Source organism: Babylonia areolata, chromosome 23 (genome assembly GCF_041734735.1).
Source record: "Babylonia areolata isolate BAREFJ2019XMU chromosome 23, ASM4173473v1, whole genome shotgun sequence".
In the NCBI taxonomy this organism is placed as follows: domain Eukaryota; kingdom Metazoa; phylum Mollusca; class Gastropoda; order Neogastropoda; family Buccinidae; genus Babylonia; species Babylonia areolata.
In genome coordinates, this window is record NC_134898.1 from 2,654,635 (window position 1) to 2,676,381 (window position 21,747).

Here is a 21,747-nt window from a genome sequence, read left to right on the forward strand (position 1 = left end):
TGTGTGTGTTTCAGGAGAATCATACATGCTCAGACCAAGTGTGTGTGTTTCAGGAGAATCATACGTCACCAGACCAAGTGTGTGTGTTTCAGGAGAATCATACATGCTCAGACCAAGTGTGTGTGTTTCAGCAGAATCATACATGCTCAGACCAAGTGTGTGTGTTTCAGGAGAATCATACGTCACCAGACCAAGTGTGTGTGTTTCAGGAGAATCATACGTCACCAGACCAAGTGTGTGTGTTTCAGGAGAATCATACGCCACCAGACCAAGTGTGTGTGTTTCAGGAGAATCATACGCCACCAGACCAACACAGACGTCCACGATCCAGAGAAGTGTGTCAGCCAGACAGACAAGTGGGGACAACCCCCATGTGTGGATCCACAGTTCCAGGGTGCTGGCCCCCTTGTGAGTGTCTCTTCACTGCTCTGTCTCTCTACTGCTCTGTCTCTCTACTGCTCTGTCTCTTCACTGCTCTGTCTCTCTACTGCTCTGTCTCTTTACTGCTCTGTCTCGTCACTGCTCTGTCTCTCTACTGCTCTGTCTGTTCACTGCTGTGTCTGTTCACTACTCTGTTCACTACTGCTCTGTCTCTTACTGCTCTGTTCTCTTTACTGCTCTGTTCTATTTACTGTTGTGTCTCTTTGCTGCTGTGTCTCTTTACTGCTCTGTTCTCTACTACTCTGTCTCTCTACTGCTCTGTTCTTTACTGCTCTGTTCTCTACTGCTCTGTCTCTCTACTGCTCTGTCTCTATACTGCTCTGTCTCTTCACTGCTCTGTCTCTCTACTGCTCTGTCTCTCTACTGCTCTGTTCTTTACTGCTCTGTCTCTCTACTTCTCTATCTCTTCACTGCTCTGTTCTCTACTGCTCTGTTCTCTTCACTGCTCTGTCTCTCTACTGCTCTGTCTCTCTACTGCTCTGTCTCTTCACTGCTCTGTTCTCTACTGCTCTGTTCTCTACTGCTCTGTTCTCTACTGCTCTGTCTCTTCACTGCTCTGTTCTCTACTGCTCTGTTCTCTTCACTGCTCTGTCTCTCTACTGCTCTGTCTCTCTACTGCTCTGTCTCTTCACTGCTCTGTCTCTTCACTGCTCTGTCTCTTCACTGCTCTGTCTCTCTACTGCTCTGTCTCTCTACTGCTCTGTCTCTTCACTGCTCTGTCTCTCTACTGCTCTGTCTCTCTACTGCTCTGTCTCTTTACTGCTCTGTCTCTTTACTGCTCTGTCTCTTCACTGCTCTGTTCTCTTCACTGCTCTGTCTCTTTACTGCTCTGTCTCTTCACTGCTCTGTCTCTCTACTGCTCTGTCTCTCTACTGCTCTGTCTCTTCACTGCTCTGTCTCTCTACTGCTCTGTCTCTTCACTGCTCTGTCTCTCTACTGCTCTGTCTCTTCACTGCTCTGTCTCTCTACTGCTCTGTCTCTCTACTGCTCTGTCTCGTCACTGCTCTGTCTTGTCACTGCTCTGTCTCTCTACTGCTCTGTCTCTCTACTGCTCTGTTCTCTTCACTGCTCTGTATCTCTACTGCTCTGTCTCTCTACTGCTCTGTCTCGTCACTGCTCTGTCTTGTCACTGCTCTGTCTCTCTACTGCTCTGTCTCTCTACTGCTCTGTTCTCTTCACTGCTCTGTCTCTTCATTGCTCTGTTATCTACTGCTCTGTCTCTCTACTGCTCTGTCTCTTCACTGCTCTGTCTCCTTACTGCTCGGTCTCTCTACCGCTCTGTCTCTTTACTGCTCTGTTCTCTACTGCTCTGTCTCTCTACTGCTCTGTCTGTTCACTGCTCTGTTCTCTACTGCTCTGTTATCTACTGCTCTGTCTCTCTACTGCTCTGTCTCTCTACTGCTCTGTCTCTTCACTGCTCTGTCTCTCTACTGCTCTGTCTCTCTACTGCTCTGTCTCATCACTGCTCTGTTCTTCACTGCTCTGTCTCTCTACTGCTCTGTCTCTCTACTGCTCTGTCTCGTCACTGCTCTGTCTCGTCACTGCTCTGTCTCTCTACTGCTCTGTCTCTATACTGCTCTGTCTCTTTACTGCTCTGTCTCTCTACTGCTCTGTCTCTTCACTGCTCTGTCTCTCTACTGCTCTGTCTCTCTACTGCTCTGTTCTCTTCACTGCTCTGTATCTCTACTGCTCTGTCTCTCTACTGCTCTGTCTCGTCACTGCTCTGTCTTGTCACTGCTCTGTCTCTCTACTGCTCTGTCTCTCTACTGCTCTGTTCTCTTCACTGCTCTGTCTCTTCATTGCTCTGTTATCTACTGCTCTGTCTCTCTACTGCTCTGTCTCTTCACTGCTCTGTCTCCTTACTGCTCGGTCTCTCTACCGCTCTGTCTCTTTACTGCTCTGTTCTCTACTGCTCTGTCTCTCTACTGCTCTGTCTGTTCACTGCTCTGTTCTCTACTGCTCTGTTATCTACTGCTCTGTCTCTCTACTGCTCTGTCTCTCTACTGCTCTGTCTCTTCACTGCTCTGTCTCTCTACTGCTCTGTCTCTCTACTGCTCTGTCTCATCACTGCTCTGTTCTTCACTGCTCTGTCTCTCTACTGCTCTGTCTCTCTACTGCTCTGTCTCTTCACTGCTCTGTCTCTTCACTGCTCTGTCTCTCTACTGCTCTGTCTCTTTACTGCTCTGTCTCTTCACTGCTCTGTTCTCTTTGCTGCTCTGTTCTCTACTGCTCTGTTCACTGCTCTGTTCTCTTCACTGCTCTGTCTCTTCACTGCTCTGTCTCTCTACTGCTCTGTCTCTCTACTGCTCTGTCTCTTCACTGCTCTGTTCTCTACTGCTCTGTCTCTTCACTGCTCTGTCTCTCTACTGCTCTGTCTCTCTACTGCTCTGTCTCTTCACTGCTCTGTTCTCTACTGCTCTGTCTCTTTACTGCTCTGTCTCTCTACTGCTCTGTCTCTTCACTGCTCTGTTCTCTTCACTGCTCTGTTCTCTACTGCTCTGTCTCTCTACTGCTCTGTCTCTCTACTGCTCTGTCTCTTCACTGCTCTGTTCTCTTCACTGCTCTGTTCTCTACTGCTCTGTCTCTCTACTGCTCTGTTCTCTTCACTGCTCTGTTCTCTTCACTGCTCTGTTCTCTTCACTGCTCTGTCTCTTCACTGCTCTGTTCTCTTCACTGCTCTGTTCTCTTCACTGCTCTGTTCTCTTTACTGCTCTGTCTCTCTACTGCTCTGTCTCTCTACTGCTCTGTTCTCTACTGCTCTGTCTCTCTACTGCTCTGTCTTCTACTGCTCTGTTCTCTACTGCTCTGTTCTCTACTGCTCTGTCTCTTTACTGCTCTGTTCTCTACTGCTCTGTCTCTCTACTGCTCTGTCTCTCTACTGCTCTGTTCTCTTCACTGCTCTGTCTCTCTACTGCTCTGTCTCTCTACTGCTCTGTCTCTTTACTGCTCTGTCTCTCTACTGCTCTGTCCCTTCACTGCTGCTCTGTTCTCTTCACTGCTCTGTCTCTCTACTGCTCTGTCTCTCTACTGCTCTGTTCTCTTCACTGCTCTGTCTCTCTACTGCTCTGTCTCTCTACTGCTCTGTCTCTTCACTGCTCTGTTCTCTTCACTGCTCTGTTCTCTTCACTGCTCTGTCTCTCTACTGCTCTGTTCTCTTCACTGCTCTGTCTCTCTACTGCTCTGTCTCTTCACTGCTCTGTCTCTCTACTGCTCTGTCCTCTTCACTGCTCTGTCTCTCTACTGCTCTGTCTCTCTACTGCTCTGTCTCTATACTGCTCTGTCTCTATACTGCTCTGTCTCGTCACTGCTCTGTCTCTCTACTGCTCTGTTCTCTTCACTGCTCTGTCTCTCTACTGCTCTGTCTCTTCACTGCTCTGTTCTCTACTGCTCTGTCTCTCTACTGCTCTGTCTCTCTACTGCTCTGTCTCTTCACTGCTCTGTCTCTCTACTGCTCTGTCTCTTCACTGCTCTGTCTCTCTACTGCTACTGCTCTGTCTCTCTACTGCTCTGTCTCTCTACTGCTCTGTCTCTCTACTGCTCTGTCTCTTCACTGCTCTGTCTCTCTACTGCTCTGTCTCTCTACTGCTCTGTCTCTCTACTGCTCTGTCTCTTCACTGCTCTGTCTCTCTACTGCTCTGTCTCTCTACTGCTCTGTTCTCTACTGCTCTGTCTCTTTACTGCTCTGTCTCTTCACTGCTCTGTCTCTTCACTGCTCTGTTCTCTACTGCTCTGTCTCTTTACTGCTCTGTCTCTTCACTGCTCTGTTCTCTACTGCTCTGTCTCTTTACTGCTCTGTTCTCTACTGCTCTGTCTCTCTACTGCTCTGTTCTCTACTGCTCTGTTCTCTACTGCTCTGTCTCTTTACTGCTCTGTCTCTCTACTGCTCTGTCTCTCTACTGCTCTGTCTCTTCACTGCTCTGTTCTCTACTGCTCTGTCTCTTTACTGCTCTGTCTCTTTACTGCTCTGTCTCTCTACTGCTCTGTCTCTCTACTGCTCTGTCTCTTTACTGCTCTGTTCTCTACTGCTCTGTCTCTCTACTGCTCTGTTCTCTACTGCTCTGTTCTCTACTGCTCTGTCTCTCTACTGCTCTGTCTCTTACTGCTCTATCTCTACTGCTTTGTCTCTCTACTGCTCTGTCTCTCTACTGCTCTGTCTCGTCACTGCTCTGTCTCTCTACTGCTCTGTCTCTCTACTGCTCTGTCTCTTCACTGCTCTGTTCTCTACTGCTCTGTCTCTCTACTGCTCTGTCTCTTCACTGCTCTGTCTCTCTACTGCTCTGTCTCGTCACTGCTCTGTCTCTCTACTGCTCTGTTCTCTACTGCTCTGTTCTCTTCACTGCTCTGTCTCTTCACTGCTCTGTCTCGTCACTGCTCTGTCTCTCTACTGCTCTGTTCTCTACTGCTCTGTTCTCTACTGCTCTGTCTCTCTACTGCTCTGTCTCTTTACTGCTCTGTCTCTTTACTGCTACTGCTCTGTCTCTCTACTGCTCTGTCTCTCTACTGCTCTGTTCTCTACTGCTCTGTCTCTTTACTGTTCTCTACTGCTCTGTCTCTCTACTGCTCTGTCTCTCTACTGCTCTGTCTCTCTACTGCTCTGTCTCGTCACTGCTCTGTCTCTCTACTGCTCTGTCTCTCTACTGCTCTGTCTCTCTACTGCTCTGTTCTCTACTGCTCTGTTCTCTACTGCTCTGTCTCTTTCAGGGGAGATGATATGGGAAGCTTGAGATGTGATGTTTGTGTGGTGTGACTTGTGTGGGGTGTTGTGATGTGTGTGTGTTGTGATGTGTGTTGTGTGATGTGTGTTTGTGGTGTGACATGTGTTTGGTGTGTGTTGTGATGTGTGTATGTGTTGTGATATGTGTGTGTTGTGATGTGTGTTGTGTGATGTGTGTTTGTGGTGTGACATGTGTTTGGTGTGACGTGTGTGATATGTGTTGTGATGTGTGTGTGTGTGTATGTGTGTGTTATGATGTGTGATGTGTGTGTTGTGTGATGTGTGTTGTGCGTGTGTTGTGATGTACGTATTGTGTGACGTGTGTGATATGTGTTGTGATGTGTGTGTGTGTTATGATGTGTGATGTGTGTGTGGTGTGATGTGTGTTGTGCGTGTGTTGTGATGTATGTATTGTGTGACGTGTGTGATCTGTGTTGCGATGTGTGTGTTGTGTAACGTGGTGATGTGTGTTGTGGTGTGTGATTTGCATGTGGTGTGACCTGTGTGTGTTATGATGTGTGTTGTGTTATGTGATGTGTGATGTGATGTGTGTTATGATGTGTTATGTGATGTGATGTGTGTTCTGTGACGTGACAGAGCTGGGCCTGGGCGCTGGGTCCCTTCATCCTGTACACTGTGGAACGCGTCATCCGCTTTGTGCGCAGTCTGCAGCGTGTTGTCATCACTAAGGTCAGCACTGTGTGTGGGTGTCAGGGGTTGCTGTGGGCATTCTCTGTGTGTATACCATGTGTCTTTATTGTGTGTGTGTGTGTGTGTGTGCACGCACACGTGTGCATGTGTGTGTGTGAGTGCATGCATGCGTGCACCCATGTGTGTGTGTGTTGTTACTTGTTATCTTTTTGCGTTATACACCATACTATATTAATGTGTATGTGTGTGTGTTGCTGTGTGTTTGTGCGCATGTTATATGTGCGCGAGTGTGTCTGTGTGTGTGTGTGTGCTTGCGTGTGTCCGTGTATGTGTGTGTGTGTGTGTGCATGTGTATGCGTGTATGTGTGTGCATGCCTGCATGTGTGTGTGTTCCTATGTGCATGCGCGCGTGGTAGTGTGTGTATGTGTTTGTGTGTATGTGTTGTTACTTGTCATTTTGCATTATACACCATACAATATTATTGTTTCATTGGTATTACTTTTGGAGTTATTGTAAAGCACCTTGAGCATTGGAAGGTGCTATATAAATTTCCATTATCATTATTAACAGTGTTATACTGTTTGAGTGTATGTGCGTGTATTGAGGTGGTCTTGTGTAGCTGGCTGGGCTGTAAGTACAAGCACCAAAAGATAAAAGACAAACTAGACTACAGCCGCAGCCATCACCTGTGGTCTTTTGACCAGGAGCGTGTTGGTTTGTTCAGGTGGTGAGCAATCCATCGCGTGTGTTTGAGCGTGTTGGTTTGTTCAGGTGGTGAGCAATCCATTGCGTGTGTTTGAGTGTGTTGGTTTGTTCAGGTGGTGAGCAATCCATCGCGTGTGTTTGAGCATATTGGTTTGTTCAGGTGGTGAGCTATCCGTTGTGTGTTTGAGTGTGTTGGTTTGTTCAGGTGGTGAGCCATCCATTGCGTGTGTTTGAGCGTGTTGGTTTGTTCAGGTGGTGAGCCATCCATTGCGTGTGTTTGAGCGTGTTGGTTTGTTCAGGTGGTGAGCCATCCATTGCGTGTGTTTGAGCGTGTTGGTTTGTTCAGGTGGTGAGCCATCCATTGCGTGTGTTTGAGTGTGTTGGTTTGTTCAGGTGGTGAGCTATCCGTCTTGTGTGTTTGAGCGTGTTGGTTTGTTCAGGTGGTGAGCCATCCATTGCGTGTGTTTGAGCGTGTTGGTTTGTTCAGGTGGTGAGCTATCCGTCTTGTGTGTTTGAGCGTGTTGGTTTGTCCAGGTGGTTCACCATCTGTCATGTGTTTGAGCGTGTTGGTTTGTTCAGGTGGTGAGCCATCCGTCACGCGTGTTTGAGCTCCAGATGAAGCGTAAAGGTTTCCAGGCGCGGCCGGGGCAGTACGTCTTCCTGCACTGCCCCAGTATCTCACGCCTGGAGTGGCATCCCTTCACACTGACCTCGGTGAGTGTGTGTCATCACCCCCTGTGGAAAGAGGTCGAGATCAGTCATGACCCCCTGTGGAAAGAGGTCAAGATATGTCATGACCCCCTGTGGAAAGAGGTCGAGATCTGTCATGACCCCCTGTGGAAAGAGGTTGAGGTCAGTCATGACCCCCTGTGGAAAGAGGTCGAGATCAGTTCAGTTCAGTTACTCAAGGAGGTGTCACTGCGTTCGTGCAAGTCCAGATACGCTACACCATCTGCTAAGCAGATGCCTGACCAGCAGCGTAACCCAACGCAAAAGAGAGGTTGAGACTTGTTACTGTATGAAACATGTCTTTTGCTGTGGTTGAAATCTTGTTTTATGGCATGTTTTCAAATTCTTAGCTCTCATTATTTGAATCAAGAAAAACATTTTTGATTATTTTAAAAATTGTGCTTATGATTTTATTTTGAATAGTGAATGACAAACAGCACAAAAACACCAGAACGAACAAGCAAGCAAGCAGAGAATGAAGATGTTGTGACACCACCGACCCAGACCTGTGGCTTGTCACTCGCAGTGGGCAGTGAAAACAGCGTGTTGTGTTGTGCTGTGTCCCCAGGCCCCCCACGAAGACCACTTCACGGTGCACATCCGGCGGGTCGGGGACTGGACAGAGGCTTTGGCCACAGCCTGCCGTGTTGACGAGGGGGAGTTTCAGGACGCCTGGAAAATGCCCAGGTAGGTCAGGGGTGGTGTGGCCTGGAAAATGCCCAGGTAGGTCAGGGGAGGTGTAGCCTGGAAAATGCCCAGGTAGGTCAGGGGAGGTGTGGCCTAGAAAATGCCCAGGTAGGTCAGGGGAGGTGTGGCCTGGAAAATGCCCAGGTGATGCACATATATGTGTGTGTGTGTGTGTGTGTGTGTGTGTTTTCATTGCTGACCTTCAGTCCAGTGGATGCTGTCAATGACATGTCTGTGTGGTAATGGAGCGAATCAGCTTCAAACTAGCCCAGATGACTGCAACACTACCATGCCAACATTTAGAAATATTGAAAGGATGTGGCAGATCTCACTTGATAGGAGCCTCAGCCATGATGTCAGGTTCACAAATACACTAACACGACTCAGTGTTAAAGTTTTGTGATCCAGTTTTATTCAGTCACTGCCATCCTCCATTACAAGCCTGAAGCTCACATTGCGAGTTAACCAGGACGGGGTAATCAAATCAAACCGAACAGGAATCCAAACCAAGTTGGAATAGTTCACAATACACTTTTCAAACCTGTCTGTCTCTTCAACAAAGCGGTCAACAGTGTCACTGTCAAGAGACAGATTGTAGTACCCCGGAGGGCTTCTGTCTGCAGGAAGTGCCATTTTCATGACACCAGTGAATACTGGAATATCATCTTCACAGGAAGTGCCATTTTCATGACACCAGTGAATACTGGAATATCATCTTCACAGGAAGTGCCATTTTCATGACACCAGTGAATACTGGAATATCATCTTCACAGGAAGTGCCATTTTCATAACACCAGTGAATACTGGAATATCATCTTCACAGGAAGTGCCATTTTCATAACACCAGTGAATACTGGAATATCATCTTCACAGGAAGTGCCATTTTCATAACACCAGTGAATACTGGAATATCATCTTCACAGGAAGTGCCATTTTCATGACACCAGTGAATACTGGAATATCATCTTCACAGGAAGTGCCATTTTCATGACACCAGTGAATGCTGGAATATCATCTTCACAGGAAGTGCCATTTTCATGACACCACTGAACACTGGAATATCATTTCACTGATTTGTCCAGCGGAATGTGTTAGGTTCATGCCAGCCATCGTTGACATCACCATCACCTCTGCCACGCCCCGTCACACCTGACGGCATTCGACTACACCCCTTGGCCCTGCCGCAGCAAACACTTTCAGTCTGTTGACTTGTGGAAGCCACTGGCACACTTTCGTCACTTTGATTTTCTTCATAATCACTGCTATTTTCACTTTCCAAATCAGAAAACGTGTATTTTCCTTCCCTAGCTGTAGTGGTGCTCGCCACTAAGATTACATTTGTTTGCAGTAACAATAGAAGAGCGTGAGTACAAAGGAAAACATAAGTCCACAGTAATGTGAAGAGAACAAGAGGTAGGCAAGGGAGGCTATTTTGGGAAGAGGTGGGTTTTAAGGCCAGACTTGAAAGAGCTGAGTGTGGAGACTTGACGGAGCGAAAGAGGAAGTTCATTCCAATTGCAAGGTCCAGAGACAGAGAAAGAACGGCGGCCAACAGTCGAGTGTTTGAATCTGGGTATGCGTAAACAGAGTGGATCCGAAGTCGATTTCTTCTTCTGTCTCCCATTCCTCCGCTTCTTCATCTACAAAAGCTCCTAAAACTCCATCTTCTTTTGGTGGAGCCTTAATCCCAGACTAATTCGACTGTTTCTTACAGTGTAAATTGATGGGTCGCCATCTTGCTGAACGCGTCGAATCTAGATTCAGATTTTAGCGGGGTCCCCTGTTAAACATACTCTCACACACAAATGGTCAGTGGAAGACATGGTCAAAGGGAAGAAAACTGAGACCTGGGTAGCCAGGTGAGGCACAGCCTAACACCATGCTGTGAGATGTGCCTCATGATACGGAATGCAATGAATGTTTCTAATCAGATTTAAATCACGCATGGACTGATGTCAGTGGTCTTTTTAATGCTATTTCGATTGGTATTTTAAGGTTATTTTGGTTTTTCATTGACAGGTTTTAAGAACTGACAGGTGTTCAGCCCTGATATGGCCCCTTTGTGGTCAGCCGGGCAGTAATCAACATGGTTAGTTTTCCCAGGTAGCATCTCAGCATCATGGGTTGTCAGTTGAGGATGGCTTCACTTCATGCCTCACTAGAGCTGGTGTGGTGGACTGGCAGTCTGCTTTCTGGTCTTCAGTTCAATCTCCTGGGCTGTGTGGCCAAGAGGTTTCTGCTGGTCTTCAGTTCAATCTCCTGGGCTGTGTGGCCAAGAGGTTTCTACTGGTCTTCAGTTCAATCTCCTGGGCTGTGTGGCCAAGAGGTTTCTGCTGGTCTTCAGTTCAATCTCCTGGGCTGTGTGGCCAAGAGGTTTCTGCTGGTCTTCAGTTCAATCTCCTGGGCTGTGTGGCCAAGAGGTTTCTGTTTATTAACAGGAAGGCCGCTTCTGGCAGCCGGTAAAGCCTTCTGTCCAAGAGAGTGCTGAGTGTGCAGAGGGATGTCATGTCAGCAGCCACGCTTAGAGCCAATTACCTTCCCTGAACACCACTGAAGTGACTCAGCAGCAGTGCAGGGTCTCCTCTGGTGTGTGGCCTCCTGGCGACCTAACATCGATTGTTCCCTGTGGATTGCCGATGCTGGAACTGCGACGGACGAACCCGGGTGTGGCCGTGTATGGGGGAATCTAGAGTGAGTGGCGTGGGAGTAGTGCCACTGAAATGGTGCAGATGATGGGGCAGCAAAAAAAAACAAAACAAAAAAAAACAAAACAAAACCATATCACAGCTAGCTGTGTGAAGGTGTGCCTTGAGATACTGTTAATGGTTGCATCGCGCTGGTTCAGGATCAGACACAAACATTTTACAGCAAAACAAGCCACCATGGTGAAGTGGACTAACAGCTGGGAGGATGCAGGTTGGATTCCCAGTGGAGGTGGGTTTGTCAGCCCGCGGCTGACTTCTACCCAAAGTTGAGTGTACACATGTAGCACACACACACACACACACACACACACACACACACACATTTTGGATAAACCTATTCAGTTAACATGCTACATCAAAACTATGATAGAATAATTTCTTCAGAAATTGAATTGACGCCTGGGAATAAAACTGACTTTAAGCATTCACATGGTCAAAGCAAATGTTGTCAGAATTTGACAGGTCTTGCACTGCAAAATCATCACAATATTTTATTTCAGGGGTGGTATCAGTGCCAGTCATGGATTACTTCCAGAGTTTCCTGGCGCATGGAAGTTGTGATGACAGTACAGCTGCCGTTGATGAGCAGACTTTCCTGGACACTGAGCTCATTCCTAACTGCATACAGTTCTGAAGGTCTGGGCTGACGTCACTCTTGTAGGTGGACCATCCCTCGGTAGAGTGTTCAAGCACTGCTGTGTGTACAGCCATACCACATTGAAAACACCGGTTCTCATCCGATCACCGAGGTTAAGCAACGTCGGGCCCGGTTAGTACTTGGATGGGTGACTGCCTGGGAACACTGGGTGCTGTTGGCATTCTTTTTTCTAAGCGCGTTGGGTTACGCTGCTGGTCAGGCATCTGCTTGGCAGATGTGGTGCAGCGTATATGGATTTGTCCGAACGCAGTGATGCCTCCTTGAGCTACTGATACTGAAACTGAAACTGTGTGTACTGCATCACTTTGAGTCTCAGCTGTGATCTTGGCCAGGTGTTTGTCAGTTGCTGGCCATGTTGATCAGACTACTTTGAGATGAGCAACGGTGTTATCCGTCAACTGGCATGTCTGTTGGCTCTTGCTCTAGCTGTGGACGTGTTGATAGTGCATCTGCCACGATGAGCTTCTTCCCTGGTGTAAAGACTGCCTTTGGATTGAAATGCATCAGCTGTGTCAAGAGTCTCTAGCTGTGGACGTGTTGATAGTGCATCTGCCACGATGAGCTTCTTCCCTGGTGTAAAGACTGCCTTTGGATTGAAATGCATCAGCTGTGTCAAGAGTCTCTAGCTGTGGACGTGTTGATAGTGCATCTGCCACAGTGAGCTTCTTCCCTGGTGTAAAGACTGCCTTTGGATTGAAATGCATCAGCTGTGTCAAGAGTCCCAGGCACCTCAGTGGTGTTTTATACAGATCCTTTGTATTCATGAGAGGTATCAAGGGCTTGTTGTCGGTTTTGAGGTGGAAAGACTGGAGACTGACAAGGTAGTGCTCAAGTTTCTTGCATGCCCAGACAGCTGCAAGGCATTCCCTTTCTGTTTGGGTGTAGCCACATTCTGCCGGGGTAAGTGTTGGTGAGCAGAATGCTGCTGATGTCAGCTCTCCCCGGTGTTCCTGTAGGACTCCTCCAACTCCGTGGCTGGAGCTGTCAGAACTAACTGTGGTTGTCGTGGCCAGGTGGAAGGAGGCCAGAGTACGCTTCTTCCACACTTCCTCTTTCACTGTGGTGAGGGCTGCTGCTGGCAGCTCTCCCCAGGACCACTGTGCGTCATTCTCCAAAAGCTGCGTCACCGGTTGGGTGGAAGTAGTAATCATAAGCTGGAAATAGAAACAGGGAGACACAAAGGCATACCACGAGAGTTACGGCTTTGTAAGGTTTGTAACATGTCTGTGATTGGTGACGAGTTTCATTTTATAATGGAATGTCCCAATTATGATCAGTTACGAAATAGATATGTTCCTAAAAAATATTTGTGTCCAAAACCAGTTTTTAATTTTTGTAATATGCTCAAAGGAGGCAAAAAAGTCATTTTAGCTGTAAGTAAGATGATTAGATTTGCAAATGTTGCCTAGTTCTCCTTTTGGAGTTAAAAGACATTTGTGTTTTCTCAACTTTTATGTGACATTGTTGTGTATTTGGAAATGTTTGTTCTGGGCACGAAAAGATCATTTTGCAGTAATCCTCCATACTCCAATAGGAGTGAAAGGATAATTAAAACTTGAAACTTGAAACTTGAAGACAGCTTTGGATCAAAGCATCCCAGGAGCTGATCATGGCAAAGATCCTTTCCAGTTCCATGACATTCTGATGGTCAGGCATCTTCACCATGACATTCTGAGGGTTAGGCATCTTCACCATGACATTCTGAGGGTCAGGCATCTTCACCATGGCCTCTGCCTTGGCTGAATGGGGCTTCACACCGTCGCCGCTGATTAGCTGTCCCAGGAATTCAATCTGCGTTTTTCTCAGGTCTGACTTTTCTTTTTTCAGCTTCAGTCCAACTGCACGCAGTGTCTTCAGAACTTTGCTCAGATGATTTTCATGTGCGTCATCAACCATGGACTGCCGTATGTAATCAGTCTTGGGGGATGGCATAGCTGTCTTTATTTGTGAAGTGATCGACAGCAGGCCAGTCCATGCAGAAGCGGAGGGCATTGTTTTTCTCTCTGACCAGGACTGTGGGGCTTGTGAATAGGGGTGCTGCTCAGTGAGATGGTTTTTGCCTGGTGTAGTTATTGTATGTGTTGACTGACCTCCTCAAAATACTCTAGCCAATTGGCTGGTGGCTGCTCTGTGACAGAGCAGCCAAGCTGAAGTTCAGTTTCTGTTCCACCCGTGTCAAGGTCGTGTTGGACAAACGCTTCAGAGTAGGTGAAGATACGTCGGGTCAAGTAGTTGCGCTACTGTGGGCGTGCATTCTCACTAAAAGGAAACTGACATGTAGAGTCACCCACAAGATCAGAGTGACAAGTTCCTGTTACATTGGTGTGGGTGTCAGCTTGTGGTGATGGCTGCATGGCTGTGGGACCTTGTGAGGTCACATCTTGTGGTTGTTCAGACACACCATGTGGTTCAGACACTTCATGTGGTTCAGACACACCATGTGGTTCAGACACACCCCAGACACACCATGTGGTTCAGACACCATGTGGTTCAGGCACACCCTGTGGTTCAGACTCTTTGTGGTTCAGACACACCATGTGGTTCAGGCACATGTGGTTCAGACATACCATGTGGTTCAGACACACCATGTGGTTCAGACATACCATGTAGTTCAGACACACCATTTGGTTCAGACATCATGTGGTTCAGACACACCGTGTGGTTCAGACACACCATGTATGTGGTTCAGACACACCGTGTGGTTCAGACACACCATGTATGTGGTTCAGACACACCATGTGGTTCAGACATCACGTGGTTCAGACACACCATGTGGTTCAGACACACCATGTGGTTCAGACACACCATGTGGTTCAGACATCATGTGGTTCAGACACACCATGTGGTTCAGACACACCATGTGGTTCAGACACATCATGTGGTTCACACACACCATGTGGTTCAGACACACCATGTGGTTCAGACACACCATGTGGTTCAGACACCATGTGGTTCACACACACCATGTGGTTCACACACACCATGTGGTTCATCACAGTTTTTCTGCACATCATGATGGGTCCTTTGTGGTCGGCACGGCTGTTGGCAGTATGGTTTGATTTGATTTGATTTGATTTCTGCACGTCTTACATGCACAACATCTGCAGTGACAGTGTATTTCTTCAACACACCGTCTTCATCAGAACAAAATGACATAGTGACAAACCTACATCATGCAGGTCTTCAACACACCATCTTCATCAGAACAAAATGACATAGTGACAAACCTACATCATGCAGGTACCAAGCACACCGTCTTCATCAGATCAAAATGACACAGTGACAAACCTACATCATGCAGGTACCCAGCACACCGTCTTCATCAGAACAAAATGACAGTGACAAACCTACATCATACAGGTCTTCAACACACCGTCTTCATCAGAACAAAATGACAGAGTGACAAACCTACATCATACAGGTCTTCAACACACCGTCTTCATCAGATCAAAATGACATAGTGACAAACCTACATCATGCAGGTACCCAGCACACTGTCTTCATCAGAACAAAATGACAGAGTGACAAACCTACATCATACAGGTCTTCAACACACCGTCTTCATCAGAACAAAATGACATAGTGACAAACCTACATCATGCAGGTACACAGCACACCGTCTTCATCAGAACAAAATGACACAGTGAAAAACCTACATCATACAGATCCCCAGCACGCCATCTTCATCAGAACAAAATGACATCATGCAGGTCCCTCATGGTTGTCCATCATCTTGGTGTGGAGGTTCTGGGTGGTCCCCCTTGCAGCAGCTTTTGTCTCTGCTAACTGTATGATGTCAGACACAAGCACTTTACAGCCCACTCCATGAAGATCCTGTTTGGGGATGCCCCCTACCCTCTCTTCTCCTGGGCACCATTTTCCAGTTCCTGAGGGAAATCAGTGTTTCTTGATTTGAGTTTTTATGTAGTCTGAGACATACATTGTTGATGTGTTTTTTTACACTTGTGTCATTGCTTGCGTACCCAACATCAGACAGGAACACCAGTTTGTTCTTTTGCGATCTAGTATAATCTGAGGACAGACATGGATGGAATCATGAGTTGTTTTGGCCAGTCGAACACGAACGCTTAAAGCGCATGCGCGATACATCGTTCGTGGCCATGTGCACAGCAGGTGTGCCACATACTACATGCATATTTCTTTTCTGCTGTTGTCCGTGTTCTTGTGGTTTCTACTCTGACAGGATTACAGCCCCTGAAAGGGCCCCTGTATGGTCTGCTGGGCTGGGTCAGTTTGTTTGTCTGCTTTACTGTTTTTTTTGTTGTATTTTTTTAATCTTTTAATGGTTCATGGGCTATGACTCCAACATTCACTTGTATGTACAAGTGGCTTTTTACTTGATGACCATCTTTACCCCGTCATGTAGGCAGCCATAAACATTTCTTGAATGATTTAATGTGATGTCTTCTTCATACCTTTTGTTGTTGTTGTCTGATTTACTGAATTAATGTGTTGTTTTCTTTCTGTCTTTCTTTCTTTTCTTTTTTTTTCTTTCTTTTTTTTTAGGTTGGCCATTGACGGTCCCTTTGGTACGTCTTCTGAGGTATGTATGTGTGTGATTGTTATTGCATCGTTTTTGTATTGATTGATCCTATTCTCTGTCGTAATTGTTATTGCTTTGTTATTGTATTATTGATGGGCGCCAATAGCCGAGTGGTTAAAGCGTTGAACTTTCAATCTGAGGGTCCCGGCATCAAATCTCGGTGTCGCTTGGTGGGTAAAGTGTGGAGATTTTTCCGATCTCCCAGGTCAGCATATGTGCAGACCTGCCAGTGCCTGAACCCCCTTCGTGCGTATATGCACGCAGAAGATCAAATACGCACGTTAAAGATCCTGTAATCCATGTCAGGGTTCGGTGGGTTATGGAGACAAGAGCATACCCAGCATGCACACCCCCGAAAACAGAGTATGGCTGCCTACATGGGGTTGGGGGGGGGGGGGGGGGGGGAGGGAATAAACAAAACAGTCATACACATAAAATGTTAAAAATGTTACATGTTTGTCTGAGTGTGTATGTGTGCGCGCCTGAAATGTGATTGAATGAACACAGGAAATGAATGAGTGCCCAGTGGCAGCCGTCAGTCGGCTCTACCCAGGTACTGTGTTGTGTTGTACATAATGTACTGTGTTTTGTGTTGTACAGAATGCACTGCGTTTGTTGTACAGAATGCACTGTGATGTACAGAATGCACTGTGTTGTGTGTTGTACAGAATGCACTGTGATGTACAGAATGCACTGCGTTTGTTGTACAGAATGCACTGTGATGTACAGAATGCACTGTGTTGTGTGTTGTGCGGAATGTACTGTGTTGTGTGATGTACAGAATGCACTGTGATGTACAGAATGCACTGCGTTTGTTGTACAGAATGCACTGTGATGTACAGAATGCACTGTGTTGTGTGTTGTACAGAATGCACTGTGATGTACAGAATGCACTGTGTTGTGTGTTGTACAGAATGCACTGTGTTGTACAGAATGCACTGTGATGTACAGAATGTACTGTGTTGTGTGTTGTACAGAATGCACTGTGTTGTGTGTTGTACAGAATGGACTGTGATGTACAGAATGCACTGTGTTGTGTGTTGTACAGAATGGACTGTGATGTACAGAATGCACTGTGTTGTGTGTTGTACAGAATGCACTGTGATGTACAGAATGCACTGTGTTGTGTGTTGTACAGAATGCACTGTGATGTACAGAATGCACTGTGTTGTGTGTTGTACAGAATGCACTGTGATGTACAGAATGCACTGTGTTGTGTGTTGTACAGAATGCACTGTGTTGTGTGTTGTACAGAATGCACTGTGATGTACAGAATGCACTGTGTTGTGTGTTGTACAGAATGCACTGTGATGTACAGAATGCACTGTGTTGTGTGTTGTACAGAATGCACTGTGTTGTGTGTTGTACAGAATGCACTGTGTTGTGTGATGTACAAAATCCACTGTGCTGTGCGTTGTATAAAACACACTGTGTTGTGTGTTGTACAGAATGCACTGTATTGTGTGTTATACAATATGCACTGTGTTGTGTGTTATACAATATGCACTGTGTTGTGTGTTATACAATATGCACTGTGTTGTGTGTTATACAATATGCACTGTGTTGTGTGTTATACAATATGCACTGTGTTGTGCAGGATTTCATGGACTATGATGTCACCGTGCTGATCGGAACTGGCATTGGAGTCACACCTTTTGCTTCCATCTTGAAACATATCTGGTGAGTCTGGCGGGCTGTTATTCTGTGTGTGTGTGTGTGTGTGTGTGTGTGTGTGTGTGTGTGTGTGCATGTGATAATTTTAATTGTACTTGCACAGAAACATATGTGGATGGATTGGTATTTTTATGTTATCTTTCAATATTTTCTTACTTTATTTAAATTTTACATGAACTTAGCAAGATTAAATGGTCTTTCTAATGTTGTTTTGATCGACCTTTTAACAGTGTTTTCTCTTCTCTTCCCCTGGTTTTAAGAACTGGTATCCCCGGGGGTCTTTCAGTGTATATAGCATCCCCACCTTCTGAAAATTCTGTGCTAGAAATTTCCTCTTTTCTACTGCTCTCTTTATTTCTGCTTTTTTTCTTCTTTCACTGTTGGCCACCGTGAACTTGGAAGACCCTGCAAGCGCTTCAAGGACACTTTGAAGACAAACCTCAAAGCCTGTGACACAGAAATCGCTTCCTGGGAAACTGATACCCTTGACCACTGTCGCTGGAGGATGCTGTGTTCTAGTGGCATAAAGATATTTGCTAACAAGAGAACGCTGGCCATTCAGGAGGAGAAGCGTGAGCAAAGGAAGCAGGGCTCAACTTCTGGAGACGCTTTCCCTTGCAACACCTGTGGGAAGTGCTGCGCATCCAGAATCCGCCTCTTCTCCCATATGAGGACACACACCGACAGATAAGCCTGCCTGCCTACACATCCATTGGACCGACGGGAGACTCCATCACTGTTGTCTGCTTTTTCTGCCTTCCCAGTCCATTCCCCTGTCGTTTTCTTTGAGCAAGCCTTGATACTTTTTTGTCTTTTCCGCAGTCTGTGATGTACAATCTGTGCTGTTTTGCTCTGGTGATTAGGTGGTGAAATTGCCACTGCAATAGTACAGATGATGGAGCAGCAAAAAAAGAAAAAACAATTAAAAAAATGATGAAGTTTACCAGTGTGTGCAGACACTGTCATCGTGAGTAATGACCACTGCAATGGTACAGATGATGCGGCAGCAAAAAAACAAAAAAAGACAAAACATAATAATAATTAGTATTTATATAGCGCTGAATCATGTGCAGAGACAAATCAAAGCGCTTTCAAACCAGTCATTCACACGCATGCATAACTCTAAACTTGAGAAACTGAAGACAAAGAAGAGGCAGGGGAAGGAGGCCGTCTTGGAAAGAGGTGGGTTTTAAGGCCAGACTGAGTGCGGAGACCTGACGAAGCGAAAGAGGAAGTTCATTCCACAAGCAAGGTCCATTGACAGGGAAAGAAAGACAAAGATGATGGGGCAGCAAAAACAACAACAACACTTTCACTTTCACTTTCTCAAGGAGGCGTCACTGCGTTCGGACAAATCCATACACGCTACACCACATCTGTTGAGCAGATGCCTGACCAGCAGCATAACCCAACGCGCTTAGTCAGGCCTTGAGTGCATGCTTACATATTTGTGTACCTATGAAGGTGGATTTCATTTTACGTAATTTCGCCAGAGGACAACACTCTCGTTGCCATGGGTTCTTTTTCAGTGCGCCAAGTGCGTGCTGCACACGGGACCTCGGTTTATCGTCTCATCCGAAAGACTAGACGCTCAGTTTGATTTTCCAGTCAAACTTAGGAGAAAGGGCGAGAGCGGGATTCGAACCCACACCCTCACGGACTCTCTGTATTGGCAGCTGAGCGTCTTAACCATTCTGCCACCTTCCTCCATACAACAACAACAACAACAACAAAAGGTGAAGTTTACGGGTGTGTGCAGACACTGTCATCATGCGTGATGCCACAGCAAATGGTACAGATGATGGAGCAGCAGATAAAACACAGCAGAAACAAAAAACAAGAGAGGCAAGGCCTTCAAGACTCACTTGTGATAAATTAAGTCCCCTAGCATTAATTACAGAGTAATTTCCCTTTTTTACTATCTGCACCAAAACGTTTGCAAAATAAATAAAAATTCCATGCTTAGCAAAAGAAGTTCCTGTTTGAACAAAAAATGATAATAATGACTCCTCTTGTTGTTGTGTCAGAATAAGAGGTCAAAGTGCCAAGTTTAGAGAATACAAAAAATATAAATATAACAGTAAATGCAGTTTGCATATATTTAGCTTCTTTTTTAAATTTTTTTGTGCCCATCCCAGAGGTGCAATATTGTTTTAAACAAGATGACTGGAAAGAACTGAATTTTTCCTATTTTTATGCCAAATTTGGTGTCAACTGACAAAGTATTTGCAGAGAAAATGTCAATGTTAAAGTTTACCACGGACACACAGACACACGGACACACACACACACACACACACACACGCACACACGCACGCAGACAACCGAACACTGGGTTAAAACATGGACTCACTTTGTTTGCAAAAGTGAGTCAACAAAAAACAGCATGAAGTTGACGGGGGTTGTGCAGGCACTGTCACTGTGACACGGCTCACCGCCTGCCTTTGAAGCGGGTGTACCTGGTGTGGGTGTGTCCCGACATGGCCGCCTTCGAGTGGTTCCAGCAGCTGCTGCACAGCCTGGAGACGCAGATGGCGGAGAGGGGAGACCCCACCTTCCTCCACCACCGCGTCTACCTCACCCGCGGCTGGGACGACCGCCAGGTCCGTGACTTGTATTATTATTATTATTGTATGGTTGTAGTACTCTGAAGGGAGGTGGCAGAATGGTTAAGACACAGAGTGTGCCTGAGGGTGTGGGTTCGAATCCCGCTCTCGCCCTTTCTCCCAAGTGTGACTGGAAAATCACACCGAGCGTCTAGTCTCTCGGATGAGACGATAAACTGAGGACCAGTGTGCAGCATGCTCTTGGCGCACTGAAAAAGAGCCCTTGGCAATGAGAATGTATTTGTATTTGTATTTCTTTTTATCACGACAGATTTCTCTGTGTGAAATTAGGGCTGCTCCCCCCAGGGAGAGCACGTCGCTACACTACAGCGCCACCCATTTTTTTGTATTTTTTCCTGCGTGCGGTTTTATTTGATTTTCCTATCGAAGTGGATTTTTCTACAGAATTTTGCCAGGAACAATCCTTTTGTTGCCGTGGGTCTTTTACGTGCGCTAAGTGCATGCAGCACACGGGACCTCGGTTTATCGTCTCATCCGAATGACTAGCGTCCAGACCACCACTCAAGGTCTAGTGGAGGGAGAGAAAATATCGGCGGCTGATTCGAACCAGCGCGCTCAGATTCTCTCGTTTCCTAGGCGGACGCGTTACCTCTAGGCCATCACTCCACATAAATGTGGTCCTCTGGCAAAATCATGTTAAAAGAAATCCATTCTGATAGGCACAGAAATATATAAGCATGCACTCGAGGCCTGACTGAGCGCGTTGGGTTATGCTGCTGTCAGGCCTCTGCCTAGCAGATGTGGTGTAGCGTGTATGGATTTGTCCGGACTCAGTGACGCTTTATTGAGAAACTGAAACTGAAACTTCTTCAAACTACTTCGTCCTTTTCCTCCTCCTCCTCCTCGCCGTCCTCCTTCTCCCCCTCCTGCCCATCCTTCTCCTCCGTCCTTCTCCTCCTCCTGCCCGTCCTTCTCCTCCGTCCTTCTCCTCCTCCTGCCCGTCCTTCTCCTCCGTCCTTCTCCTCCTCCTGCCCGTCCTTCTCCTCCGTCCTTCTCCTCCTCCTGCCCGTCCTTCTCCTCCGTCCTTCTCCTCCGTCCTTCTCCTCCTCCTGCCCGTCCTTCTCCTCCATCCTTCTCCTCCTCCTGCCCGTCCTTCTCCTCCGTCCTTCTCCTCCGTCCTTCTCCTCCTCCTGCCCGTCCTTCTCCTCCGTCCTTCTCCTCCTTCTGCCCGTCCTTCTCCTCCGTCCTTCTCCTCCTCCTGCCCGTCCTTCTCCTCCTCCGAAATACACTCTGATAGGCACAGAAATATATAAGCATGCACTCAAGGCCTGACTGAGCGCGTTGGGTTATGCTGCTGTCAGGCATCTGCCGAGCAGATGTGGTGTAGGGTGTATGGATTTGTCCAAAAGCAGTGACACTTCCTTGAGAAACTGAAACTGTATTACTCTTTTGTCATGACAGATTTCTCTGTAAGAAATTCAGGCTGCTCTCCCGAGGGAGAGCACGTCGCTACACCTGAGAGCGTCACCCATTATTTTAAAGATTTTTTTTTTCCTGCATGCAATTTTGTTTGTTATCCTATCGAAGTGGATTTTTCTTCTGAATTTTGCCAGGGACAACCCTTTTGTTGCTGTGGGTTCTTTTCCGTGCG

General features: G+C 46.7%; 1 protein-coding gene and 1 non-coding gene across 2 annotated transcripts in view; both read left to right on the top strand.

Annotated features, from left to right (window-relative positions):
* Positions 1-21,747, top strand: part of LOC143297844 (NADPH oxidase 2-like) — a 39,898-nt gene that overhangs the window by 11,995 nt on the left and 6,156 nt on the right. Inside the window, exons 8-14 of the mRNA XM_076610363.1 lie at positions 288-408; positions 5,753-5,845; positions 7,092-7,226; positions 7,810-7,928; positions 15,819-15,855; positions 17,453-17,535; positions 19,940-20,132. Coding sequence (XP_076466478.1) covers positions 288-408; positions 5,753-5,845; positions 7,092-7,226; positions 7,810-7,928; positions 15,819-15,855; positions 17,453-17,535; positions 19,940-20,132 — 781 coding nt within the window. The remainder of the gene's footprint in view (positions 1-287; positions 409-5,752; positions 5,846-7,091; positions 7,227-7,809; positions 7,929-15,818; positions 15,856-17,452; positions 17,536-19,939; positions 20,133-21,747) is intronic.
* Positions 11,333-11,451, top strand: LOC143298383 (5S ribosomal RNA). The gene has a single exon (XR_013057377.1). It is a non-coding gene; the product is annotated as a 5S ribosomal RNA (ribosomal RNA).